We start from the raw sequence: 21,622 nt of genomic DNA, 5'->3' as shown, positions 1-21,622 counted from the left end.
CCAAAAGCAGTTATGTAAAGCATAAAATTGGCAAAGCTGATATGGAACAAAAATTGGCAAGTTGATGGGACTTCAGATCAGTATGAAACCAGGGCACTTGGCCCTGCACTGGTGAGCTCAGGTAGCAGCAAATTTGGTTCCTAAGAACTTATGTTTACCCACCACAGCACACAAACATCCTATGATCTCTAACGTGCTACAGTTAAACACCAGTCAGATTATTTAAGGACTGGTTGTGTTTGTTTTTAATACCCAAATGTGCAGTTAAAAGACTTCACTATAAACAGCACAGGCTGAGGCCAGGGGCTGTGATCCAGGGAGCCTGCAGAGTGCTGGTAATGTTGTATTTCGTGCTTGGAATGGTGGTTACTAGAATTTGCATTTTAAGGCCACTTTAATAGACGTATGCTACAGGAGATACAGACGAGGGAAACAAGTACCTCACCCAAGGCAGCACTGCAGACACTTTAGGGCAGTCACTATGCAAGCAGCGCCTGCGACTACACAATGCATTCAAGCCAGCATGGGGTAGCTTTGTTGGAACCAAAATACTTTGCTGTAAGGTCAGAAGGGTTCAAGAAGCTTTTAAAAGATCTAGACTTTTCTGAAAAACTCTGGTCCAGGTAAGTTTTGTAACTCTACAAAGGGCCTAACACCCTGCTTGTGAAACGTGGAGCACAACCACACTTGTAATTGGAACACAGCACATAGCCGTCACCAGCAAACGGCTTGAGCAAAGTTGAAGGAAAAAAAACCAGAAAAACCCAAAACACACATGTCCAGCCACGCAAAATGTCGATGTACCCATTTGGCCTTCTCAGGCAGGCACTGACTGAAGAAGCCAATCCCCATCGGGGGTGTGGGGACCGTGGTATCTGTCCTCTCTTCTAGGAGCACTTCTGGCGGCCTGGCATCAGAGCCAACCTTTACCTGTTTACTGACCACAGTTGGCCAGACTGCTTCAATTGTCCTTCAGCTGCTGGAGTCTTTCCAAAGCCAAATTCTGAGTTTTCCTGTTCCCCTCTCACTTTCTCCCAATGCCTCTAGGGTCTCCAGAGGCCGAATCGCTGCAGATACCCGTGCCCGCGGGCCAGGGTACCATCTGCAGGCGAGGCCCAATCCGGGCGGCGAGGATGGCGTCCAGCCCCCGTTCTGCAGCAAACACCTCCCCCCCCCCCCCGCCCCAATCCCCGGGCTTTCTTTCAATCCCGCGCCCTTCCCCTGGCCTCCGCGGGTGCACGCAATAAACAAGCCTAACGCGAGCAGCCATGCAGGCCGGGGGCTGCCTCCCGGGCCCAGGCGGCCTGAGCGCTCTCTCTGGTCGGGATTTCCACTCTCCCGATCCGGGCCAGCCTTGTTATACAACCCATCTCCCTCGGCGTTGGCTGGAACGGGGCCTGGGAGCTTTTCGGGGAGGGAAGGAGATGAGGTGCACACGTAACGATAAAACCCAAGCAGCCCAAGTTGGGCAGAAGATCGGGGGCGGGGGGAGAACCTTTGAAGGTGGGGGCGCATTCCAGCTATAAGGCCAGGCGGACCCAAGTGGAAACCTAACGCCCCCCCCCTCCCCGGACGCCCCCGCCAACCCGACCTGGAACACGACCAGGCTCCCGATTCCAGGCGGACCCACGAATCCCCGAAGCCTTTTTTGTTTATTTATTTGCTTTCCTCCCCCCCCCGACCCCCCGCCCCGCTTTCCGCGAGCAAACATCGCCCTCGGACTTAGCCGCCTCCTAAACATGGAACGCGGGACGGGGGAATCTCTGGAGCAGCGGGTCCTCGGGTTCTCAAGCCGCAGTCCCCCCGGGCTCCCCCTCTGCTTTCGGGGTGACGGGCTCGAGGCCCCGCGGCATCTCCCCACCCCCCACCCCGCCTTTCACGCGAGGCCACAGGCCCCGCCCACGTGGCGAGCGGCCCCGAGCGCGGGGACCGACGACCGCAACACAATGGAGGCCAAGGCGGGCCCCGCGCGCCCCCGCCGCCGCCGCCGCGAGCCCCCCGCGCGCCGGAAGGTTCCAGAACCGGCCCGCCCGGTGGGGGGGAGGGGAAAGGGAGACGCGGGCTTCGACTTCCCCCTCCCCCCCCACCCCTCCGAGCTCATTCCGCCGCGGCGGCGGGTACCTCCAAAACTCCCTCCACAACTCCACTCGATCATCCCGGCCCTCCCCCAGAGACGAGTGACCCCTAGTTTGGGCGTCCCGGACATCGCCGGCGTGACCGAGGTTCCACCACACTCACCCGTGGACGCCATTTTCTCTCCTTCCTCCTCGTTCTCTCAACGTCCGTCTCCCTCTCGCTTTCCCTCTAGGCGTCGCACTGCGCAGGCGCGAAAGCCGCAACCTCGGGCGCTACCATCCGGTCAGGCCACGGGGGGTGGGGAATGAGGGATGAACCACCGCTTTCTCGTTCTTCACACCCCAAACCGTTGTCCCAATCCTTTCTAAAGAGTGCCACACATGAAGCGCGGAATAAAAATGACATCGAAGGGACCGGCGTGCTCGGTGGGCGGGTGTCAGAACCAAACCGGAGCGATTTTTTGCACGAGGCCTGGCTGTTTAGAATGGTTACGTCCGCTGGCTCTAGGGACCGTCTCTAAAGAGTCAGCCTGGAGGGAAACGGAGGCCGGCGGGAGGGCTGGGGAGCGGGGAGGGGGGGGGCGGGGAAGGGATCCGGGCCTAGAACAACTGCTGACTAATCGGCGGGCGGCGGGGGATGGGGTGGCGCGCCGGCCGCTCGGGGTCACGAGCCTGGATGTGCGTGCAGTGGGTTTAGGGATCCTAGGTCTTGGGCGGGAGCTAGAGGCCGGCCTCCCGGCCGAGGCCCCCCGCCCGGCCCTCCGGGGTGGGGAGCGTGCTCCGCAGTGAGTACCTGGGACGCGTGGCCCGGGCCGGCGCTCTGGGCGGGAGGTCCCCAACGTCGTGCTCGGTCCCGAGAGCCCCAACCCACACCCCTCCCATCCCAGTAACGGTCGGGGTTGTGATTGCCCTTTAATCATTTCATACCCTTGTTTTCACAGAAGGGGAAACTGAGGCCCGAGAAAATTGAGTCCTTTTCCCAAAGTCACAAAAGCCGAGTTCGAGTCCCCACTCTGTCCACCACCCGGAAGAATCAACCCTGTCCCTGACTTCCCATTCGGTCCTCCAGGCTTCCCAGCAAGGTAGGCAGGATCTGATGGCGCTAAACTCCCATTTCCTTCATTGAAGAAATTCAAGTCTTGCTTCTGTGTGTCCACGGGCAAGTCCTTCACCTTTGCCAAGGTGCCCAGGGGCAGAATGACTGTGAGGGTGCAAAAAGAAAAAAGCTTCCACCATCAACCAGTGCCTTGGCCCCGGATCTGGCCTCCAGGCAAGGCTGGCACCTGAACCTCAGCCCAATCTCAAAGAAAGGCAGGGTTCACCCCAAATCCCTGAGCAGGACCTGGAGCCAAGTTTTAGTGTCTTTCTTTCAGTGAACACATACAAAACACTGGCTGTGTGCTGGGAGTACCCTGGTGAACTTGGGGATAAGAGACTCCTGCTTCCCCTATAAGGCCCCCTGCTTGGGGAGCCCCCTAAAGCTGTGCTTATAAGATAGGGTAAGATTCATGATTGTGGGAAGGAAATGGGCAGGGGACATTGAGCAGGGTTTCAAAGGGTGAGTAGGAGTTTGCTTGGTGGTGAGATGGAGGGAAGAACATTGGAAGTTTCCACTTTTTTTTTTTTTTTTTCTACAGAAAAGTGGCAGATGCAGAAGCAAGAAAGCCAACTAGGCAGACTTGTCTCTCTGGGACCCCGCTTTCTGGCCTGAATCGGCTCAGTAACAGTCTTGATACAAGGAGGCCTGGCCAGGGGTAAGGGGGCCCAGCAGGGCCTGGAGGACAGGCTGGGTGTGAGGGATAGCAGGAAGGGGAAAAGCCAGAACTTGGACCAGCTAGGTTGGGGCAGCTGCCTCCCGTGTGAGGTCTTCTCTTGGGCCACAGGTAGTGAGTTGGCTCTGTTTTGGGGGTACCAGGGTTTGAGCTCAGGTCCTACACCTTGAGCCACTCCACCAGCCTTCTTTTTGTGATAGAATCTTTCAAGATAGGGTCTCGGGAACTCTTTGCCAGGGGCTGGCTTTGAACGGTGATCCACCTGATCTCTGCCTCCCTGGCTGATGCCACCCATCAGATGCCTCTTCAGGGCTCAGCAGCCCTCAAGATTCTTCCTGTCCCACACATGGGATGGGAAGATGTCTAGTGAGCACATGGGTTGGGGTCTGGACCCCACCCTAGCTAAGCTGCCTTTACAGCCTCAGTTTCTAAAATGGGGCCGTTGGTTGGGCAGTTGAGAAGGCACCAGATAAAAGCTGCAGTAATAACTTGTTACTGTTTTCCTTTATCCCCTCCCCCAGCCCCCAACACAAAGCCCCAGGACCACTGCTGGCCATCCTCAACCAAGCTATGCATGCCAGGGACCCCACTGGTCCACTGTCCCCAGCGCTGCCTCTCGCCTCCTCAGTCCTGATGCTTTTGCTGAGCAGTCTGTGGCTGGTAGGGGCTGGCCCCAGCCTGGCCCTGGCCCCGGAGCTGCTCTTGGACCCCTGGCAGGGTGAGGCCTCATGGACTTTTGAGGAAACTGGAGATTTGTCAAAGGGCCCCAGAGTAACTTGCAACCTGCAATGGTCAAGCAGGGATAGGACCCTGGGCCCTGGGAGTGTGCTCAGCTCATCCACAGCCAAGGAGGACAGAGGAGCCAGCAGAGGGGCCGGGGTGGGGGTGGAAGCTGTGGGTAGTTTTCTTACGATAGCATCAGCTTTCCCTTGAAATGGGAACTAAGATTTTCAGCTGAGCACGTCTTTACCAATAACAGCCTGTTTACACTTGAGCCCAAATGATGCTCAGAGAGGTTAAGCAGTTTGACTAAGGTCTTACAGCTTTGTGGGAGTGAGATAGCTCCAGGGGAGTCTCATTATTACTTGGGCTGTCAGCACCGGGTGTGATGATGCACGCCTGTAACCCCAGCACTCGGGAGGCTGAGATAAGAGGACTGAGAGTTCAGAGCCAGCCTGGGCTACATTGTGAGTTCAAGGTGAACCTGGGGTACATACCAGGTACCCTGTCTCACTAAATAGAGAGGAGAGAGAGACACGGAGGGAGAGAGAGAGGAAAGGGGAGGGGAGGAGAGAACTCTTGTGCTATACGCTAAGCATTCTGTACCATGCCTGGGAGGCTCAGTAGTTGGTTGACAGAAGACAGTGGAAGGTCCCTTTTAACGCCACAGGGGTCTGGAAGCCCCTGATCTGCGCTACCAGTGATTAGGTGATGGCACACTGGCTCCTAGGGAGGGTAGCTGGCGCAACAGGTGACCTAGGTGGAGGGTACCTTCCTGCCCTCTGGCCAGGCACACCTGGGACAGCCTTGGAGGTAGAGGCCATTAACCTGGCTCATAAACCCTTCTCTCCCCCAGTGCACCGGCTGCTGACGCACGCCCTGGGCCACACGGCACTGCCAGGCCTGCTCCTGAGCCTGTTCCTGTTGCCCACTCTCGGCTGGCGGCAAGAGTGTCGCCTGGGCACGCTGCGTTTCCTGCACGCCTCCGCCCTGCTCTCCCTGGCTGCCGGGCTGCTGGCTGTACTGCTGGCAGGCCTGGGGGTGTCCAGGGCAGCCGGTGGCTGCGGATACATGCCTGTCCATCTGGCCATGCTGGCAGGGCAGGGCCACTGCCCCAGATGGCCCCAAGGGACACTGCCACCATGGCTATGGCCCTGGCTGCTGCTTGCCCTCACCCCTCTGCTCAGCTCTGAGCCGCCCTTTCTGCAACTCCTTTGTGGCCTGCTTGCTGGCCTAGCCTGTATCCTTTGCCTGAGCCCAGGGCACCTGTGGACCTGTGGATGGGCTTCCTGGACGCCTGGGAAAGAAGTGACCCAGGCAGGTCAGGCCCAAGCAACACCAAGTGACTATGTACACGGGTTCCAAGAGCATCGTTCTGGGCTGGGGGCAGGGCTCATGACCAGGAAAAGTGCCAGTTAATGATCCCAAGCAACCCATGGGGCTATGTGGGAGACAGAGATCGAAGGATCTCAGTTCAAGGCTAATCCCATCTCAAAAACAAGTCGAAGCGGGGGCTGGTGGCTCACACCTGTAATCCTAGCTACTTGGGAAGCTGAGATGGGGAGGATCGTGGTCTGAGGCCAGCCTGGGCAAATAGTTGGTGAGACCCTATCTCCAAAATAACCAGAATAAAATGGACTGGAGGAGTGGCTCAAGCAGTAGAGCACCTGCTTTGTAAGCGCGAAGTCCTGAGTTCAAACCCCAGTCTCACCAAAAAAAAAAATCGGGTGTGATGGCACATCTGTGGTCCCAGCTACTCAGGAGGCAGAGGTAGGAGGAGCAAGGAGGTCTGAGGCTGACCCCAAGCAAAATGCACAATATCCTATAGAAAAATAACTAAAAGCAAACAGGCTGGGAGTGTGTGTGGCTTAAATAGGCCCTGAGTTCAAAACCCCAGTGCTGCCAAGAAAATAAAAAGAACCTTATAGGACCTCTGGAAGAGCTGAGGTGGGCCAAGGGTTGAAGTGAAGTGAAAACCGGTAGCAGGGGTGGGAGTGAGGCTGGGGCAGCCTGGGGCCTGTGGTGCAGGTGTCCTAAACACGGGCCTTTGCTTCAAAGATGCTTAATGTCTGGGGGGACAACTGCCACTGGAGGGAACAGGCTGATCCCTCCAGCCTGTCTGATTGTGGACACTGGCTGCCCAGGCCTGGCTGAAGGAAGGAGGGGGTAACAGGACTTTTCCTGGGAGTCACAGAGCATGGGACCCTGGGAACAGGCAAGGAAGAGCCAGGTTTTGGGGGAGGTACATTTGCTATTCCCCTGTGACCAAGTAGCTTTAGCAAGTCTCTTCTCTGCGCCTGGGGTGGTGACTCGGATGATGACATATTCCTGGAGGGCTGCAGTGAGGGAGACGAGGGAATGCTGGACACACACTTGCATGGGGCCTGGTATGCAGTTGGTTTTGGTTTTCCTTGACCAGCTGCCCTGCCCTGGGCAGACAGACTCTGCTGGGGCCTTCCAGTGGCTGGAGCTGTCAGAGCAGCGGCTCCAGGTACTGCAGGAAGGCGTCTTGTGCAGGACACTGGCTGGATGTTGGCCACTGAGGCTCCTCCCCACCCCTGGCAGCCTGGCTGAGCTACCTGTCACCCATCCTGCTGGAGCCAGGTGAGGGTGACTCCGTGGCCCCAGTCCTGGTGGTAGAAACCTGGCGGTGGCTGGCATCCAGGCCCTCCTCTGTTTCTGTCCCTGCAGGCCTGCCAGCCGTGGACCTCCTTTCCCGGCCTCTCCTGGTCCCTGGTCCCACAGTGACAGCTCAGCTCAGCTCCCGCCAGGCCTGGGACCTGTGCAGCTAACCTGGGAGGGCTCCTCGGAGGCAGGCCTTAACTGGACCAGGTCCAGCTTCAGCCCAGGGACCCCGATGTGGGCAGCCCTGGACGAGCAGATGCTACAGGAAGGCATCCGGGCCTCACTCCTTGACGGGCCAACCCAGGGGTCCCAGAGCCCACTGTGGCTGCCCAAGTCCTCCGTCTCCTCTCTGCGGTAAAGCAGGTGGGTGGGGTGGCGTGGAGCATCCTGGTATTGGGGACAGGGTGGCCTGACACTCCCTCTTTGTCCACCCCATCTCACAGGCTGCAGCAGCTGGAGCGGATGGGCTTCCCCACAGAACAGGCCGTGGTGGCACTGGCAGCTGCAGGCCACGTGGAAGGTGCTGTGTCACTGCTGGTCGGAAAGCAGGTGGACACTGAAACCTTGGTGACTGAGGGCAGGGGGGGTCCTCCTGCCCACCCCAACGGCTCTGGGCCCCCCTAGCCCAGGTGGAGGGTGGAGGCACATGCCTGGCCTGAGGTCGGGGAGCCCGAGCCCCTGCTCTGTCTGCTGAGGGTACAGGACCCCTGGGGCAGGAGAGGCCTCCAGTGCATTGCTGTGGTTCTGTGGAGATTAAAAGTCAGAACTCCGGGGAGGCAGCAGTGGTGTTTGGCTCTTCCATGTTGGGATGGAGGGACGAATGAATGAATGAATGAATGAGCTCTGAGCGAATGGCCGGCCGAGGGAGAGCAGCTGGGTGGCTGTGGATCGGCTTCTGCCCCACACGGTGGAGCTCATGTCCTCCTGGATGGACTGGGCACCCCTTTGAGGAGCATCCTCCATTGCTCCTTTCCAGCTGGGGCTGTCCGGCCTGGGGCCTCAGGTTGCCCCCCAGACACAGAGACCAGGCTGGGTGGGATCAGGCAAGAGGACCTTTATTGTCCAGTACATGTCAACCTCCCACATCTGTCACAGGCACTTGGAGCAGGCAGCCCTTTCCTCTCCATGCCCCACCTCCACTTGGGACACTGGGGAGGGGCCGGGGGCTCAGGGTAGAACTGAAGCAAGGAGCCCCCCGACCATGCAGTCCAGTTAGGCAGCCTGGCCTTGGGGTGAGAACCCAGCACCAGAAGAGAAGGAGAGGAGACGTAGAGACACCCCCCGCCTGGGTTAGACTGGGGAGTGGGACAGAGATCGCCACCCCCCCCCCAACATCCTGCACGACTGAGGCCAGGCAGACGGAATGCCAGCTTCGGACTGCCGACAGCTGAGGAGGTGAGATGCCTCAAACTTCCATGTCCTCCTTGAAGGTCTGCTGCACCCCATTTCACAGAGGGAAACTGAGGCCCAAGCCCCTGAATGAGGCCTTACCCCTGTTTGGTCTCAGACAATTGCCAGGACCAAGAATGGCTTACCCCGAAGTCCTAGATGGCAGAAGGGACCCTGAGGACATTAATAAATAGGAGCTGACAGTCCCTGGAGGCAGCTGGGTAAGTCCAGGCGAGCAGGGAAGGAAGCCTGGTGCAGCAGCCCACCCCGGCCTGGGGACACCGCCACCTTCATCCTCTGCCGTTGCGGCTCCTGGGTACCACGATGCGGTAGTTGGCTGCATGTTCTCCCCTCTTTCCCCGAAGGAGGCTGGGGGCACCCATGTCGCCAGGGCCTGCCCCGGACCCTGGTTCTGGTTCTGCCGGAGGGAATGAGGAGAGAGGCTGTGTTAGGGGGTCCAGTGGGGTGCCCACCTCCCCCTGGCCCTCTGTGAGGTGGTGGGGGGATCGGGCACACTGTGTCCGCAATTGGGACACTGGGAAAGAGGCCATCTGCAGGCTGCTCAGCCCCATGACAGCACTTGGGGCTGTGTGATTCCTGCTCTGTCGGGGGGAACCAGCCCCCTGGGTTTTCAGGATGCTCAGCAGACAGCAAACGTGCCATGAAATTTTGAAGTGACGGTATAACCCCGAATCCTCAATTTTGTAGTTGGGTAAACTGAGCCTAGGGAAGAGACTTTATCCCTCTTTCCTTGGCCTGGGCCATCAGTTGGGGGAAGGGCCTAGGAGGGCCAGACTCTGCCCTTGACTTGTGTAGCCTCAAGCAAGGTGAGCCAGTGTCAGTGTTGGGCCCTCAATTGTCTGATCCTAAAAACGGCCATTTCCAGTGGGACTCTGAGGGCCCAGGAAGCACCAACAATGACTGGTCAGTGCCAAGGGGGCTGTGGTGAGCTACGCGCCACCCTGGACACAAGCTATACCTGGGGAGTGAAACTGAATTGGCATTCTTGTCGTCTTCAAAACCTAGTTCCTAGACGAGGAACTGCCTCCTCCAAGAAGCCTTCTGTGACTGACTATTCCCTAAGTTGAACGAGCAGGTCAAAATAGGTTGTTTTCCTAGGGGGGAGAGGAATGCTCGGGAAGGAGTGCCCCAGAATGGGAGACCTGGCTGAGCCTACAGAGCCCCATTTTTAGGACAGAACTTGGACTCTCATGAGCGCCAGCTGCCCACTGAGGACGTGGCCAGGGAGTGGGCTGTACCCGTGTCATCCTAACTGCCCGCACCTGTGCACCTGCGGGCTGAGATCTAGGACCTGAGGCCAGACAGGCGTGTATGGTCACTGTCATACTGACGTTCCACACCCGATGTCAGGCAGCACAGGAGAAAGGTGGCCCAGGGCCTTGGTTCTAGCACCAGTTGTGGTTAACTCCTGGCCCCACTGTGCCCCAGCGAGGGGCCAGACCTCTGAGCCTCATCTGGAATGCTGAGATAACACTCCTGTCATGGTCGTCACACCCCTGCCATAAATGAGTTTAGCAAGACCAGTGACAGAAGGCGTTTTTCGCAGTAAATGTTAGTGTGGCTTTGACCCAGGTCTCCTGAAGGGCTGGTCACAACATGATCGAATTTGGGGCCCTGGGATCCCCCTGGGCCCCCTGAGTGCAGAAGCAGGTGGAGACAGACCTGGGAGTTGACCCAGAGGGACTCACTCGAGCCCAAGCCTCTGTTTTCTCATCTGTGAAATGGGCATTGCCCATCTGGCAAGCTTACTGTCAGGACTGCAGGCGATTGGTGTCAACCCAGGTGGCCCAGAGAGGTGGCAGCTGTCAGCATCATTACTAGTTACAACCCAAACATGAACACCTGCTGTGTGACTCAGTCCAGTGAGGAGGAGGCCATTTTTTTGTGTGTGCTGGAGACCCCAAGCCCCCGTGGGTCCTGTCTTTCTGTTCCCTTCCTCCTGAACTTCGCCCTCCAGGCCCAACCCAAGTTGGACTCCTGACCACTGATGGGTCATGGGCTTCTCCAGGTGTCTGGTACTTCCTCCCTATCAGGTAAACGCAGCTGAGGACAGGCAGTGTCAGCCGAAGGGCCACAGTAGCCCAGCGGTTCCCTAACTTCTGTCCTAATACTCTTACAGAGGAGGCGGGAGACACCTAAAGAAGGTGGGATTGGGTCCTTTGTGCCCAAGGGTCCTCCAGTCTGGCTGTGAGGGGCAGGTGCCAACTGGCTTCAGGGCAGGAGCCTGGATGAGTCTCCACTGAGACCTTGTCTCCCTTCCTAGGGTGAGGACAGGGCTTGCCTGGCTCCTCAAGTGAGCAGATGGGTGGGGAAGGAGGTCTGGGAGATGGTCCCTGGTAGCTGGAGGAAGGGGCTCTGGAAACAGACCACACACCCTTTCAGGACCCTTGTCAGGCTGCCCTCCTCCTCTGCCTGGCACACCAGGAATCTCTTCCTGACCCATCACGAGTGTGTCCTGTTCCACGAAGTCTCCCACCTCCTACAAGAAGTGACCTCCTTGGGGACTTCCACCCCACAACCCTACAGATACTCCCTCCCTGCTCTGGTGGACCCCAGAGCTGCAATCAGCAGGTGCTACCGCAGTTTTGCTGAACAAAGGAGGCTTGGCTGTAACCTTGACCTTCCTTCCCCAGTCACCCCTTATGCAAAACAAAGGTGAGGCTGGAAATGATACTGAGGCTGTGTGCCCATGTGCTCATGGGCTGAAGAACAGGGTGGCTGCAGCTGGCGAAGGACAGCCAGGTGAAAACGGAGCCCAATCCCTTCCCCCAGCGACAGCTATAGGCTCTGTTTGAAGGGCAAAGACTTCCTTAGCCTCATATCCAGGATCCAAGTACTAGGGTTCTGCCCATCTGGACCCTAACCACCTCCTATGCCATCCTCTCTGGGTTCTGCTCTTCCTCTGCCTGTTCACGCTCCCCTGATCCAATCTCTATCACCTCCAGGAAGCCCTCCAATTAGACACCCCCCTACCTCCATCCTAGCTCTCACTGCCAGTGCCAGGGCTCACTTCAGCGCCACTCCTGCCCACCCCAGCCTCTTAAGCTACACGAGGGCAGGGGTATGTCTGTTTGGCAGTGGTGGAAGGACAAAGTGCCTGCTGGCCCAGGCTAAGCATTAGCAGGCACCTTATGCACGCCCCTGCCCTTCCCAGGCCCCCTGGAAGGGGCTGCCCCTGCCTGCCCGCCCTGCCGTTACCTGGCCAAATGATGGCTTCCAGCAGGCTGACCCGTCTGGCCAGGAGCTCCAGCTGAGCCTGCTGCTGCAGGAAGCTCTGTAAGCTAGGAGGCTGATGGGAGATCCAGAAGAGCAGACGGTGCGAGTCTGGCCTCCGAGGGTTGGGCCAGGAGTCCAGGGGGTGGGGGCATGTGCCTGGGGACTTCAGGACAGGAGCCTGGGTGTATCTCCATTGAGACCTCAGTCTCCCCACCTAAGTTACGGGGGGCTTGCCTGGCTCCTCAAGTGACCAGAAGGGTGGGGGGATTACAGGGTGGATGCCAGGGGTGAGGGCTCCCTGAAAGGGAACCAAGGAACAGAGGAGAATGAAGGTGGGACCTACAGAAGGGACATGTACGGCCAAGAGGGCTGGTCCTGTGAGGGCATCTAGAGGGCTCTGGGGCAGGAGGGTCAGAACAGGTAGGTGACGTATTATCCAGAATCCCCTGGGGCCCAAGCCTGCCTCTGGAGTCTAGCTCCAGGACCTGTTGTCCTGTGGGTCTGGGGACCGGGTCACTGAAGCCTGAGTAGAGTCAATCCGTTAGCCCAGGCTCTGACTGTAGTATCCATGATCCCCTGCACTGCTGGAGTCTGGCCCTGTTACCCACAATCCCTTGCTGATCTGGCATTCGGTCCTATCGCACATTCTTCCAGACTGGTTCCCTGCAGGCCTGGAAACCACATTACCCACAATGCCCAGACACCCAGCCCTCGGCCCAGGGTTTCCAGGGCCCTCCTTGTGTGTGGAGGAGGGACCTGTCAATGAGAAATGGTGGTCTTGGCCTCTGACAGGCACCTTTTCCAGCCTCGTGACCTTGAACTGACTCAAGCCAGTTCTACCCCATGAGGGCTTGGGGGAAGGCTGGCAGGCAGGGGCTGGGCTGTCTGTCCGTCTGTCTCTACTCACCATAGAGCCCAATCATTGTTTCCAAGATTAAAACCCTCTCAGCTAAAATCTTCAAAGCCTCGCGTAGTTGGTGCAACCCCTCCCCCTGTGGAGGAAAGAGACAGATGCAGCCGTGACGGGGCCAGGGGCGCCCTGTCCCATGGGACACACACCTACAGCGCTGCGTTACCTGCCATAGCCCAGGGCCCAGGGAAAAGCCAAACAAGACCAGGGAAAGAACGGGAGGGGACACACATGGCGGGCAGAAGCAACCCCTAAGACCCTCCGGCTCCCCAGTCCCATTTGACCCCAGCTAGCCACAAATCATGCTAGTCTGGAGGCAGGGGATGCCAATAACGGGCACAGTCACTGCCCCAGAAGCTGCCTCGGAGCCTCTAATCTCTGCTGCCAACCCGAGCTGCTCTGGCATGACCTGAAACATCCCTGGGTCACCTACACTTTGGTTTACTCCTACTGTTTAAATTGCTTTTTTGTTGTTTTTCGGGTGTGTGTATGCTGCGCTGGGGTTTGAACTCAGGGCCTCACACTTGCAAGGCAGGTGCTCTACTGCTTGAGCCACTCTGCCAGCCCTTTTTTGTGATGGTTTTTTTCAAGAACTATTTGCCATGGGCTGGCTTCGAACCTCGATCCTCCTGATCGCTCCTCCCAAGTAGGTAGGATTACAGGTGGTGAACCACCAGGCTAGTTGCTGACACTTTCACTCTGTAAGTGAGTAAAAACAGAAAACGCTGGAGTGGCATGGTTGTTGCTTTCAATGCAAACTTGAGGCTCTGGCCTTGCCCAGAAAACAGCTGTCATCCCCACCAGGGCTCTGGCAACGCCAGGCCCATCTTCTGACATGTCTTGGGCACCAAGACTGTAGCCCAGTCGTCTCCTCTAAGCAACACTCATCTGCACGTCTCCCAGAGCATCTCAGCTGCTGCCCAGGGCTCAGGCCGTCCCCTTGACTTCCTCCCAATCTGCCTGTCCTTTCCCCAACACAGGATCCTTAGTTTCACCAAGGCTCCACACCCTCCCCTTCCTCTTTTCTAATCCAGACCATAGCTGCTTCCGGAATGTAGGTACCTCAGTTTCAACAGAGTACCAGGACACAGCTAGGACCACACCAGCCCTGACAGCATCCAGAAGTCTCTTTCAGCATCCTGTACTCAGTACATGTCCAGTGAAGGGATGAGTAAATGCATATTTATACAATTACAATCCAATTTAAGGCAGTCGTTTCCCATAAACACATCTACAGAGAGCTGGGGGTGGCAGAGAACTTCTGTAATCCCAGCATTCTGGAGGCTGAGACAGGAGGATCACACATTCAAGACCAGTCTGGTCTACCCAGTGAAACCCTGTCTCAAAAACTCCAAAACCATGGGAGGCAGAGATTGGGAGGATCGGGCTTCAAGGCCAACCCCAGGTAAAAGGTCTGTGAGACCCCATCTCAACCAATAAGTTGGGTGTAGTGGTGCATACCTGTCATTGCAGCTACTTGGAAAACGTAAGTAGGAGGACTGCAGTCCAGGCCAGTCTGTGCACCAAGTGAGACTCTATCTCAAAAATTACAAAAGCATAAATGCTGGGGGAGTGGCTTAAGTGGCAGAGTGCCTGCCTAGTGAGCACAAGGCCGAGTTCAAATCCCAGTACAGCAAAAACAACAACAACAAAACCCCACCGAAACAAAGAACCTCTAAGCAACCAAACAGCCTCCCAGCAGGTCCAGGATGAGAGTGGTCACTCCCTGGGGCTGTCCCGCACCATCCAGCCATCTGTCACTATTAAAAGATAGGGCCACCCTCGGGCCACTAAAACACCATTGCAGCCTGAGGGTCCCAGGGTCGCTGTGGCCCCGTGCCAAAGTAATCCCTTTTCAAGTATCATGGGACCAGGAACTAAAAACTGATGATGTTCAAAAATTCCTTTTAGCCATTCCCAGCCCGAAGAGCAGGGGCAAGCTGACGTCATGGGCTTCCTGATGAGGTGTATTCAAAAGGTACCAAGTCCCCTGCTAGTGTTTGGGCCAAGAGTGACCTCACTGTGAACCAGACAGGGGCTGGTGGAGTGGCTCAAGCGGTAGAGAGCGCGCTTAGCAGGAGAGAGGCCCTGAATTCAAATCCCCAGTACCACAGGAAAAAAAAAAAAAAAGCTCAGGTGAAAATGTGTTTTAGCTGGGCACCATGGCTCACGCTTGTAATCCTGGCTACATAGGAGGCAGAGTTTGGAAGGAAGAATTGTCATGGTTTGAGACCAGCCTGGGCAAAAAGTCCCTGAGACCCCCCCATCTCAACCAATAAAAGCTGTGTGTCATTCTCATGCTTGGTCTAGAGACAACCTGCTTTCAGTCTATTGAAAGAGGATTCCTTTCTAATAAACTTTATCACTTTCACTGAAAAACACACAGAAACAAAACTGGGAACGGTGACACACACCTGTAGCCCAGCTACTTGGGACGATCGCTGTCCAGACCTGACCTGGGCATAGATGTGAGACCCTATCTCAAAACATGACCAGGTGCCGGAGGCTTACATCTGTAATCCCAGCCACTCAGGAGGCAGACATCAGGAGGATCGCTGTTCAAAGCCAGCCAGGGTCTCAAGACCCTATCTTAAAAATACCCAACACAAAAAAGGGCTGGTGGAGTGGCTCAGTTGGTAGAGCACCTGCTTAAGCAAGCATGAGGCCCTGAGTTCAAACCCCAAGGCCACCAAAAAAATAAAAACAACAACAAAAACAAAGTCAAAATAGTTGGGGACATGGCTCAAGTGAAGAGCACCTGCCTAGCAAGCACAAGGCCCTGAATTTAAAACCCAGTATCTAAATAAATAAAAAAGAATTTTTGAAGTCATTTTGTGAACATCTGATAAAACTGACAACGTAAGTTCCTCACTAGGTAGCTTCATTTTACTGAATTAATGTCAGCTTTCTTAGCTGTGACAGTGGCATTGTGGTTCTTTGGGACAATAACAGTATTCTTTTTTTTGTGTGTGTGACAGGGTCTCCTTAGGTAGCCCAGCACAGCCTCAAACTTGAGATCCTCCTGCCTCAGCCTGCTGAGCCCACTGTGACCTCCCTAGGATGGAGAATGTCTGCATGGTACCTCTGTCCCCAGGCCTGGCACCCACAGAGAAGATACTGGGGGGGTTCTTCTGGCCCCTCTGGAACTGAAAAGGCTAGACTCCAGTTTCAGCTCTGCCACGGCTTTGCTCAGTTTCCCTGTCTGCGTGAAGGCTTCTATCTAGACGGAGTGGCTCATGCCTCACTCGGGTCCTGCCGTATGCATGTATGACCACTGGGTGTCACTGCTGAGCCACAGGCAAGCCAGGCCAGGACATCTCAAAGATGCACCAATGGGCTCTGGTAAGTAGAGTGTGAACAGGGATTTGCAGGCCCCAAAGCCTCATGCAACCCCAGCCCAGATCCCTCCCAGGCAGGCAGCAAGCAGGGGGCAGAAGTACAGGGGGACAAGGGAAAGATGGACTGGTGGGGACCCAGCTACCTCTTGGTGGAGAGGGTCCTCCTACAGGTAGTCCTGAGTTCGAGGCTAGTCTGGAAAGCATCTGCTGGGGCTCCCCATGCAGGGATGGGACTGCAAGCCTGATTCTGCTGTCATCTCACCCCTCTCACCTCTCCTGGGCTGGGTGGAAAACCTGTCCCCAAGCTTAGGGCCTCAGAGAGGCAGGGGTGGCTCACATGTGTCTACCTGACCTCTGGCTCGGCACACGCCCACACTACCAGGATTCTTAAGAGGCCCTGGGACCATGGATGGGGACCTGGGGTAGGTTGGCTAGAGATAAGGCAGCAGCTGGGAGAGGTAGCAGGGCCCCGGAAGACATGGGCGACACAGAGAGGACTCGTGCAGGGTAGGGGGGCTCCCACGGCTGTATCCATCACTGACCCCACAATCTAGGACCGAGCGCAGGGCAGGGGCTGGGGTTGTGCACAGCCTCACTAACTAGTGGCTTCTAAGAAGTAGGACGTCCCAGCCAGACTGCAGGGGATGACGGGGAGGCAGAGGGAAGGGAGAGCTGGTGCCACCCTCCGAAAGACTGGCCCCACTGTCTCTCCTATAGGAGTGTCTGCCCCCACCTTGACTATTTTCTCAACATCTCCTACATCAGCGATGGTTTCCAGGGCCCCACATTGTGACACCTTGAGGCATGGCACACTCCAGGCTTCTGGCCCCTCCCTCATACGCATCTTGCGGGAGGAGATTTCTAGCTCTTGAAATTTGTTCTCTGCAATGACCCCCAATGACTGTGGCGGTTTCTGAGACTCCACATGAATGATGACTGTATGGTTTCCAGGCTCCCCTGCTCATGCCTCCTCTCTCTGCTGTGGTTGTGACATTTTCTAGGCTTCCCTTCCTACTCTTCAGGTTTTCCTTTGCACACAGTGGTGGCTCCCCTCTGCAAGTGACAGTTTCTTCTAGGCTTCCCTTGCCATTCCTCATGGGTTTCCTATTTGCAGGTGTTTGGGGTATAGTGGAGTTAGGGATCCTGACCTCATTCACCACATCAAATGATGGTTTCAAGGCTTCTCTTCCCAGGTTTCCTGGATATTCTATGTGTGTGGTAGTTTCTAGGTCCTCCATCCCTTTCACCATGGGACCTTCAACTACCTCACTGTCTCTAGGCCTCCCTTCCTATGCTTCATGGCTTTCTTAAGGCCCCTCCCTTAAGGGAGGCTGTCTTCCTGCCTCCCTTTCTTCTGCAGACGGGGAGCAGAGGCCACAGTTCTTGCTGGGAGAGGACTATGGCAGCTGGGAGTGAGGAATGCAGTGTGATCTGGGTCACCCAACCACCCTCCCCCTGCCCCCCAGCAGGAATGGGTAGAGCCACCCTGGCCTGAAAAGGCCACAGAGGGGAGGTGGAGTCAGGGACAAAGATAGAGACAGGAGACGGTGGGGTCTGCTGATAGGGCTGCCCCTGCCCAGGGTGGGTGACAGGATGGGAAAGGGCTGTGACTGAAAACTGAGGCAGGCTCCTGCCTAGGAGACCAGGCTGTAGTGGGGCTGAGGTGGGGGCGCCCCCCCCCCCCAGAAGGCCAGTGAATTGTCTCCTGAGCAGGGGAGGCCAGGGCTGGACCAGAGCTTACCCAGTGGCTCTTCTCACCAGGCTCTCCCTTGGGGCCAGGGTCTCCCTGCAAGGAGAATGAGAGAGAGAGGAAGTAAGGGAGGGAAGGAGAGAGAGGAGAGAGGGAGGGGAGGGGGAGGAGGGAAGACAGAGGGAGAAAGACTTGGAGAAACACAGACAATGGGCTCTGTGGTAGAGCACCTGCCGCCTTGCACACCTGTGGCCCTGGGTTCTATCCCCAGCACTGGGAAGAGAGAGAGAGGGAGAAAGAGAGAGAGAGAGAGAGGGAGAAAGAGAGAGAGAGAGAAGGAGAGAGACAGAGAGACACCTACAGAGAGAAGATTATATTAGACTAACATTGCAAAAGTAAAGTAAAACAAAACAAGCTATTCAAAACAATGGAAAATGACAGAGACCACCTAGAAACTAGAGACCACCCAGCTGGAGGTAGAGACCACCCTGGGCAGAATCCACACATCACTCTCTCTCCTCCTGGGGTCCAGCCTCAAGCAGCCATTTTCAGTTTTATTGACCTGAGGAGTCAGAGGTTGGGGTCGAGCCTCTCAGAGAAGCAGGAAATTGAGGGGAGAATCCTGGAAGTAAGGGGGGGAAGGGCAAAAGAAAGGGGACAAAATCTTCCTAAATGCTCCACTCTGATTCTTAGCTAATCCCACAGCTGCCTATCCCACAGGGCAAAACGTCAAGGAGCCCGGGGGAGAAACAACTGAGCACAGACTTCAGTCTTTTCCCATCACATAAGACACAGAGTTTGGAACACTTGAGCTTTGCTAACGAAACTCCAGAAAGGTCACACATTAGGAATAAAGACTGATACCAAGAGTAGGGAATTTTCCTGCGACCAAGGGCAAAACAAAATGAACTTTCTCTGATAAAACCTAAAACCAAGACTCCAAAAGAGCAAGGTGATCCGTTAGGGATTTAATTGTGCTGGAACAAAACTCAACACTTTTCACTGGAAGATAGCAGAATTCAGAGCATTGTGTGGTCCAGTCTGCAATAAAAAGTAAGCAAACATGAAAGAAACAGGAAAATGTGACCCATATTTATGAGAAAAACCAGTCACAGATCCATACTCAGATGTTGTCGCAGACAGGAAAGTGCAAAATATCTCTGATAAATGTGTGAAAGAATCTGTTGAGATGGAACTCCTGGAATAATTTACTTTAGATGTAATAACAGAAGAAAGAATAGTCAATCACTTTGAAAACAGGCCAATGGACTGTTAAAAGTGAAGCCCAAATTGAAAAAGGATTTAAAACAAATTGGGCCAGGGGTGCAGCTGAGGGATCCAATGTGTGCTTAGCATGCCTGAGGCCCTGGGTTCAATCCCCACCAGCACATAAAATTAGAGTTCCAAGCTGGGCGCCGGTGGCCCATGCCTGTACTCCTAGCTACTTGGGAGGCAGAGATCAGGAGGAGCAAGGTTTAAGGCCAGCCCTGGGGAAATAGCTCTTGAGACCCTATCTTGAAAAAAAAAACATCCCAAAAAAGGGCTCAAGTGGTAGAGAGCCTGCCTAGCAAGTGTGAGGCCCTGAGTTCAAACTGTAGGACTGCCAAAATGGCAACAACAAAAGACCCCAGTATAGCCAAAAAAAACGCCCCCAAAAACCAAAAAGTAGAGATCCAGAAGCAGAGAGAGTAGGAACAGAAAGTTTTTTTTCTGTGACTGGCAGAATGGCTCAAGTTGTAGAGTGTCAGCCTAGTGAGTGTGAGGCCCTGAGTTCAAACCCCAGGACCACCAAAAAAAAAAAAAAAAAAAAGAAAGTTTTTTCTATTGACCTTCTTTTTTTGTTTTTTTCCAAATTTGATTTAGAAGCAAAATAAATCAAAACAGACTTCTAGGCCCTAAGTCAAGCATGTGAGATTAGTAGTTGTCACTTCATCCTTTCAAGTGAAGAACAGAAAAATCAACAACTCTTTTTAGGTCGGAGACCATAGGACAACCACTGTCCCCAAACCCAGGGAGACAGACAGGAAATAGGAGAACCCCAATTTACTGAAGCAAAACCTCCACTGGAACCAGTGCCAGGCAGCTCTGCGGACAAATCTGAAAGGTGAACACTCAGGGAGGGGAGCAGACATAGTCCCCTGCCAACTTTTGTGAGTTTTATCTCAAGAATTTCTGCCTGGTCCTTACAGTGAATATCAGTGAAAAGTCACTTCCAGCAGGTGGGGGACAAAAGGAAATATCTTGAAATATGCCAGAACATTCTACGCTTTTTTTTTTTTTTTTGGCAGCACCGGGGTTTGAACTCAGGGCCTCACATTTGCCAGGCAGGTGCTCTACCACTTGGGTCACTCCACCAGCCCTCTTTTGTAGGTTTTTTTTGAGATAGGGTCTTGAGAATTATTTGCCCATGGCTGGCTCTGAACCACCATCCTCCTGATCTCTGCCTCCTGAGTAGCTGGGATTACAGGCGGGAGCCACCGCACCTGGCTCAGACCATTTTATTCTTTATAGGGCCTGCTCTCAGGACAAACTACTTTACCCAAGCCTAACCCGATGTTGTTTCATTAGAGCTTAACCACTCCTGGGGGAGGGATACTATGAGATTCCAGCTTCTTCTAGCTTTCCACGTGGGGAAAAGGAAATACCCAGCTCTACCCACCCTAGCCATCTTACAGGGGCAAAAACAAAACACACACACACACACACACATAAACGCCTAAAACAACAACCTTGAGAAGTTTTGGGAAGTTACCATTCAGGAATGGCTGACAGACACAGATGTAATGGCAGGACTAGAGAACACTTCCCTTCCCCTGCACCTTCCCCTACGTCCCTAAAGCCTAGTCATCACAGTTTCTTTAATCTTTTCACCCAAAAGTTACAAGGCATACTAAAAGGTAAACACAGTTGGAAGAGAGTAAACAAAAATTCGAATCAGACCCAGATGTGGCAGAAATTTTAGAACTATCAGACTAGGAAAAAATATATATACATATTTTTTGGTAGGACTGGGGTTTGAATTCAGGGCTTTGCACTTGCAAAGCCGGCCCTCTACCACTTGAGCCACTCCTCCAGTCCATTTTGCTCTGTTTGTTTTGGAGATGGGGGTCTAGTGAACTGTTTGCCTGGGCAAATCTTCCTGATCTCAATCTTCCTGATCTCAGCCTCCCAAGTAGCCAGAAGTCCAGGGACTTAAAGGAACAAGTAGACAATATACAGGAAGGGATGGTGTGTAAGCAGAGAGATGGAAATTCTAAGACAGCATAAAAGAGAAGTGTGGGGATAAGAAAAGGAAGAATCCCTCCAATGGACTTATCAGTAGATGGGACAGGGATGAAGAGAGGGTTTCCAAGCTTGAGATGACAATAGACACTTCTGAAACTGAAACTAAAAGAGAAAAAAAAAGAACACAAAAACTTGATCGGAATATTCAAGGACTGTGAGACAACTACATAATGGGGTTCCAGGAGGAGGAGACAGAGAAATATAAGCAATGTGTGAAGTGATAATGACACAGAATTTTCCCCAGTAATATCAGAGACCAAACCACAGATCTGAGAAGCAAAAGGAACACCAAAGAAGATAGGAAGGAAGAAAGAAGGGGGGGAGGAAGAGAGGAAGGAAGGAAGGAAGGAAAAACAAATCCAGGCTGGCTGGCTCACACCTGTATTCCTGCCTATTTGGGAGGTTGAGATCTGGAGGATCATGGTTCAAGGTCAGCCTGGGCAAATAGTTCTCGAGACCCCATCTTCAAAATAACCGCACAAACTGGACTGGAGGTGTGGCTCAAGTGATAGAGCACCTGCTTTGCAAGTGCAAGCCTGAGTTCAAGCCCCAATCCTATGGGGGGGGAAAAAAAAAGGACC

The 21,622-nt window shown here is 54.7% G+C and overlaps 3 protein-coding genes across 17 annotated transcripts in view; 1 reads left to right on the top strand and 2 right to left on the bottom strand.

Moving 5' to 3' along the window:
• Window positions 1-2,359, bottom strand: part of Ewsr1 (EWS RNA binding protein 1) — a 29,231-nt gene extending 26,872 nt beyond the window's left edge. For 4 of the 6 annotated variants that reach the window (XM_020157775.2, XM_020157776.2, XM_020157777.2 and 1 more), the window contains exon 1: window positions 2,239-2,358. In XM_020157775.2, the coding sequence (XP_020013364.1) occupies window positions 2,239-2,251 (13 nt within the window). In that variant the 5' untranslated portion in view covers window positions 2,252-2,358. Of the gene's footprint in view, window positions 1-2,238 lie in introns of all 6 variants that reach the window. The other 2 variants (XM_074060878.1, XM_074060879.1) reach the window with 1 other exon arrangement.
• Window positions 2,360-2,633: 274 nt separating this feature from the next.
• Rhbdd3 (rhomboid domain containing 3) lies at window positions 2,634-7,971 on the top strand. Of its 3 annotated transcripts, none has more exons than XM_074061308.1 (8): window positions 2,634-2,753; window positions 3,017-3,157; window positions 3,713-3,829; window positions 4,369-4,565; window positions 5,424-5,807; window positions 7,009-7,171; window positions 7,259-7,546; window positions 7,636-7,971. In XM_074061308.1, the coding sequence occupies exons 4-8, from the start codon at window positions 4,418-4,420 to the stop codon at window positions 7,814-7,816; spliced, it is 1,164 nt and encodes a 387-aa protein (XP_073917409.1). In that variant the 5' UTR covers window positions 2,634-2,753; window positions 3,017-3,157; window positions 3,713-3,829; window positions 4,369-4,417; the 3' UTR covers window positions 7,817-7,971. The 3 variants fall into 3 exon arrangements, with proteins under 3 accessions (XP_073917409.1, XP_073917408.1, XP_073917410.1); XM_074061307.1 differs by having other exon boundaries at window positions 2,720-2,860; XM_074061309.1 differs by lacking the exon at window positions 3,713-3,829 and having other exon boundaries at window positions 2,720-2,860.
• Window positions 7,972-8,719: 748 nt separating this feature from the next.
• The window catches only part of Emid1 (EMI domain containing 1), a 40,709-nt gene continuing 27,806 nt past the window's right edge, over window positions 8,720-21,622 (bottom strand). For 3 of the 8 annotated variants that reach the window (XM_074061298.1, XM_074061299.1, XM_074061304.1), the window contains exons 14-16: window positions 17,808-17,852; window positions 12,726-12,810; window positions 8,720-8,999 (exon numbers count right to left, since the gene is read on the bottom strand). In XM_074061298.1, coding sequence (XP_073917399.1) covers window positions 8,872-8,999; window positions 12,726-12,810; window positions 17,808-17,852 — 258 coding nt within the window. In that variant the 3' untranslated portion in view covers window positions 8,720-8,871. Of the gene's footprint in view, window positions 9,000-11,800; window positions 12,490-12,725; window positions 12,811-17,807; window positions 17,853-21,622 lie in introns of those variants that run through there. The other 5 variants (XR_012443566.1, XM_074061306.1, XM_074061302.1 and 2 more) reach the window with 5 other exon arrangements.

This window comes from Castor canadensis, chromosome 18 (genome assembly GCF_047511655.1).
Source record: "Castor canadensis chromosome 18, mCasCan1.hap1v2, whole genome shotgun sequence".
Classification (NCBI taxonomy): Eukaryota; Metazoa; Chordata; class Mammalia; order Rodentia; family Castoridae; genus Castor; species Castor canadensis.
Note: the sequence above shows the minus strand (reverse complement) of the source record. Positions and strands in the feature narration are given on the sequence as shown.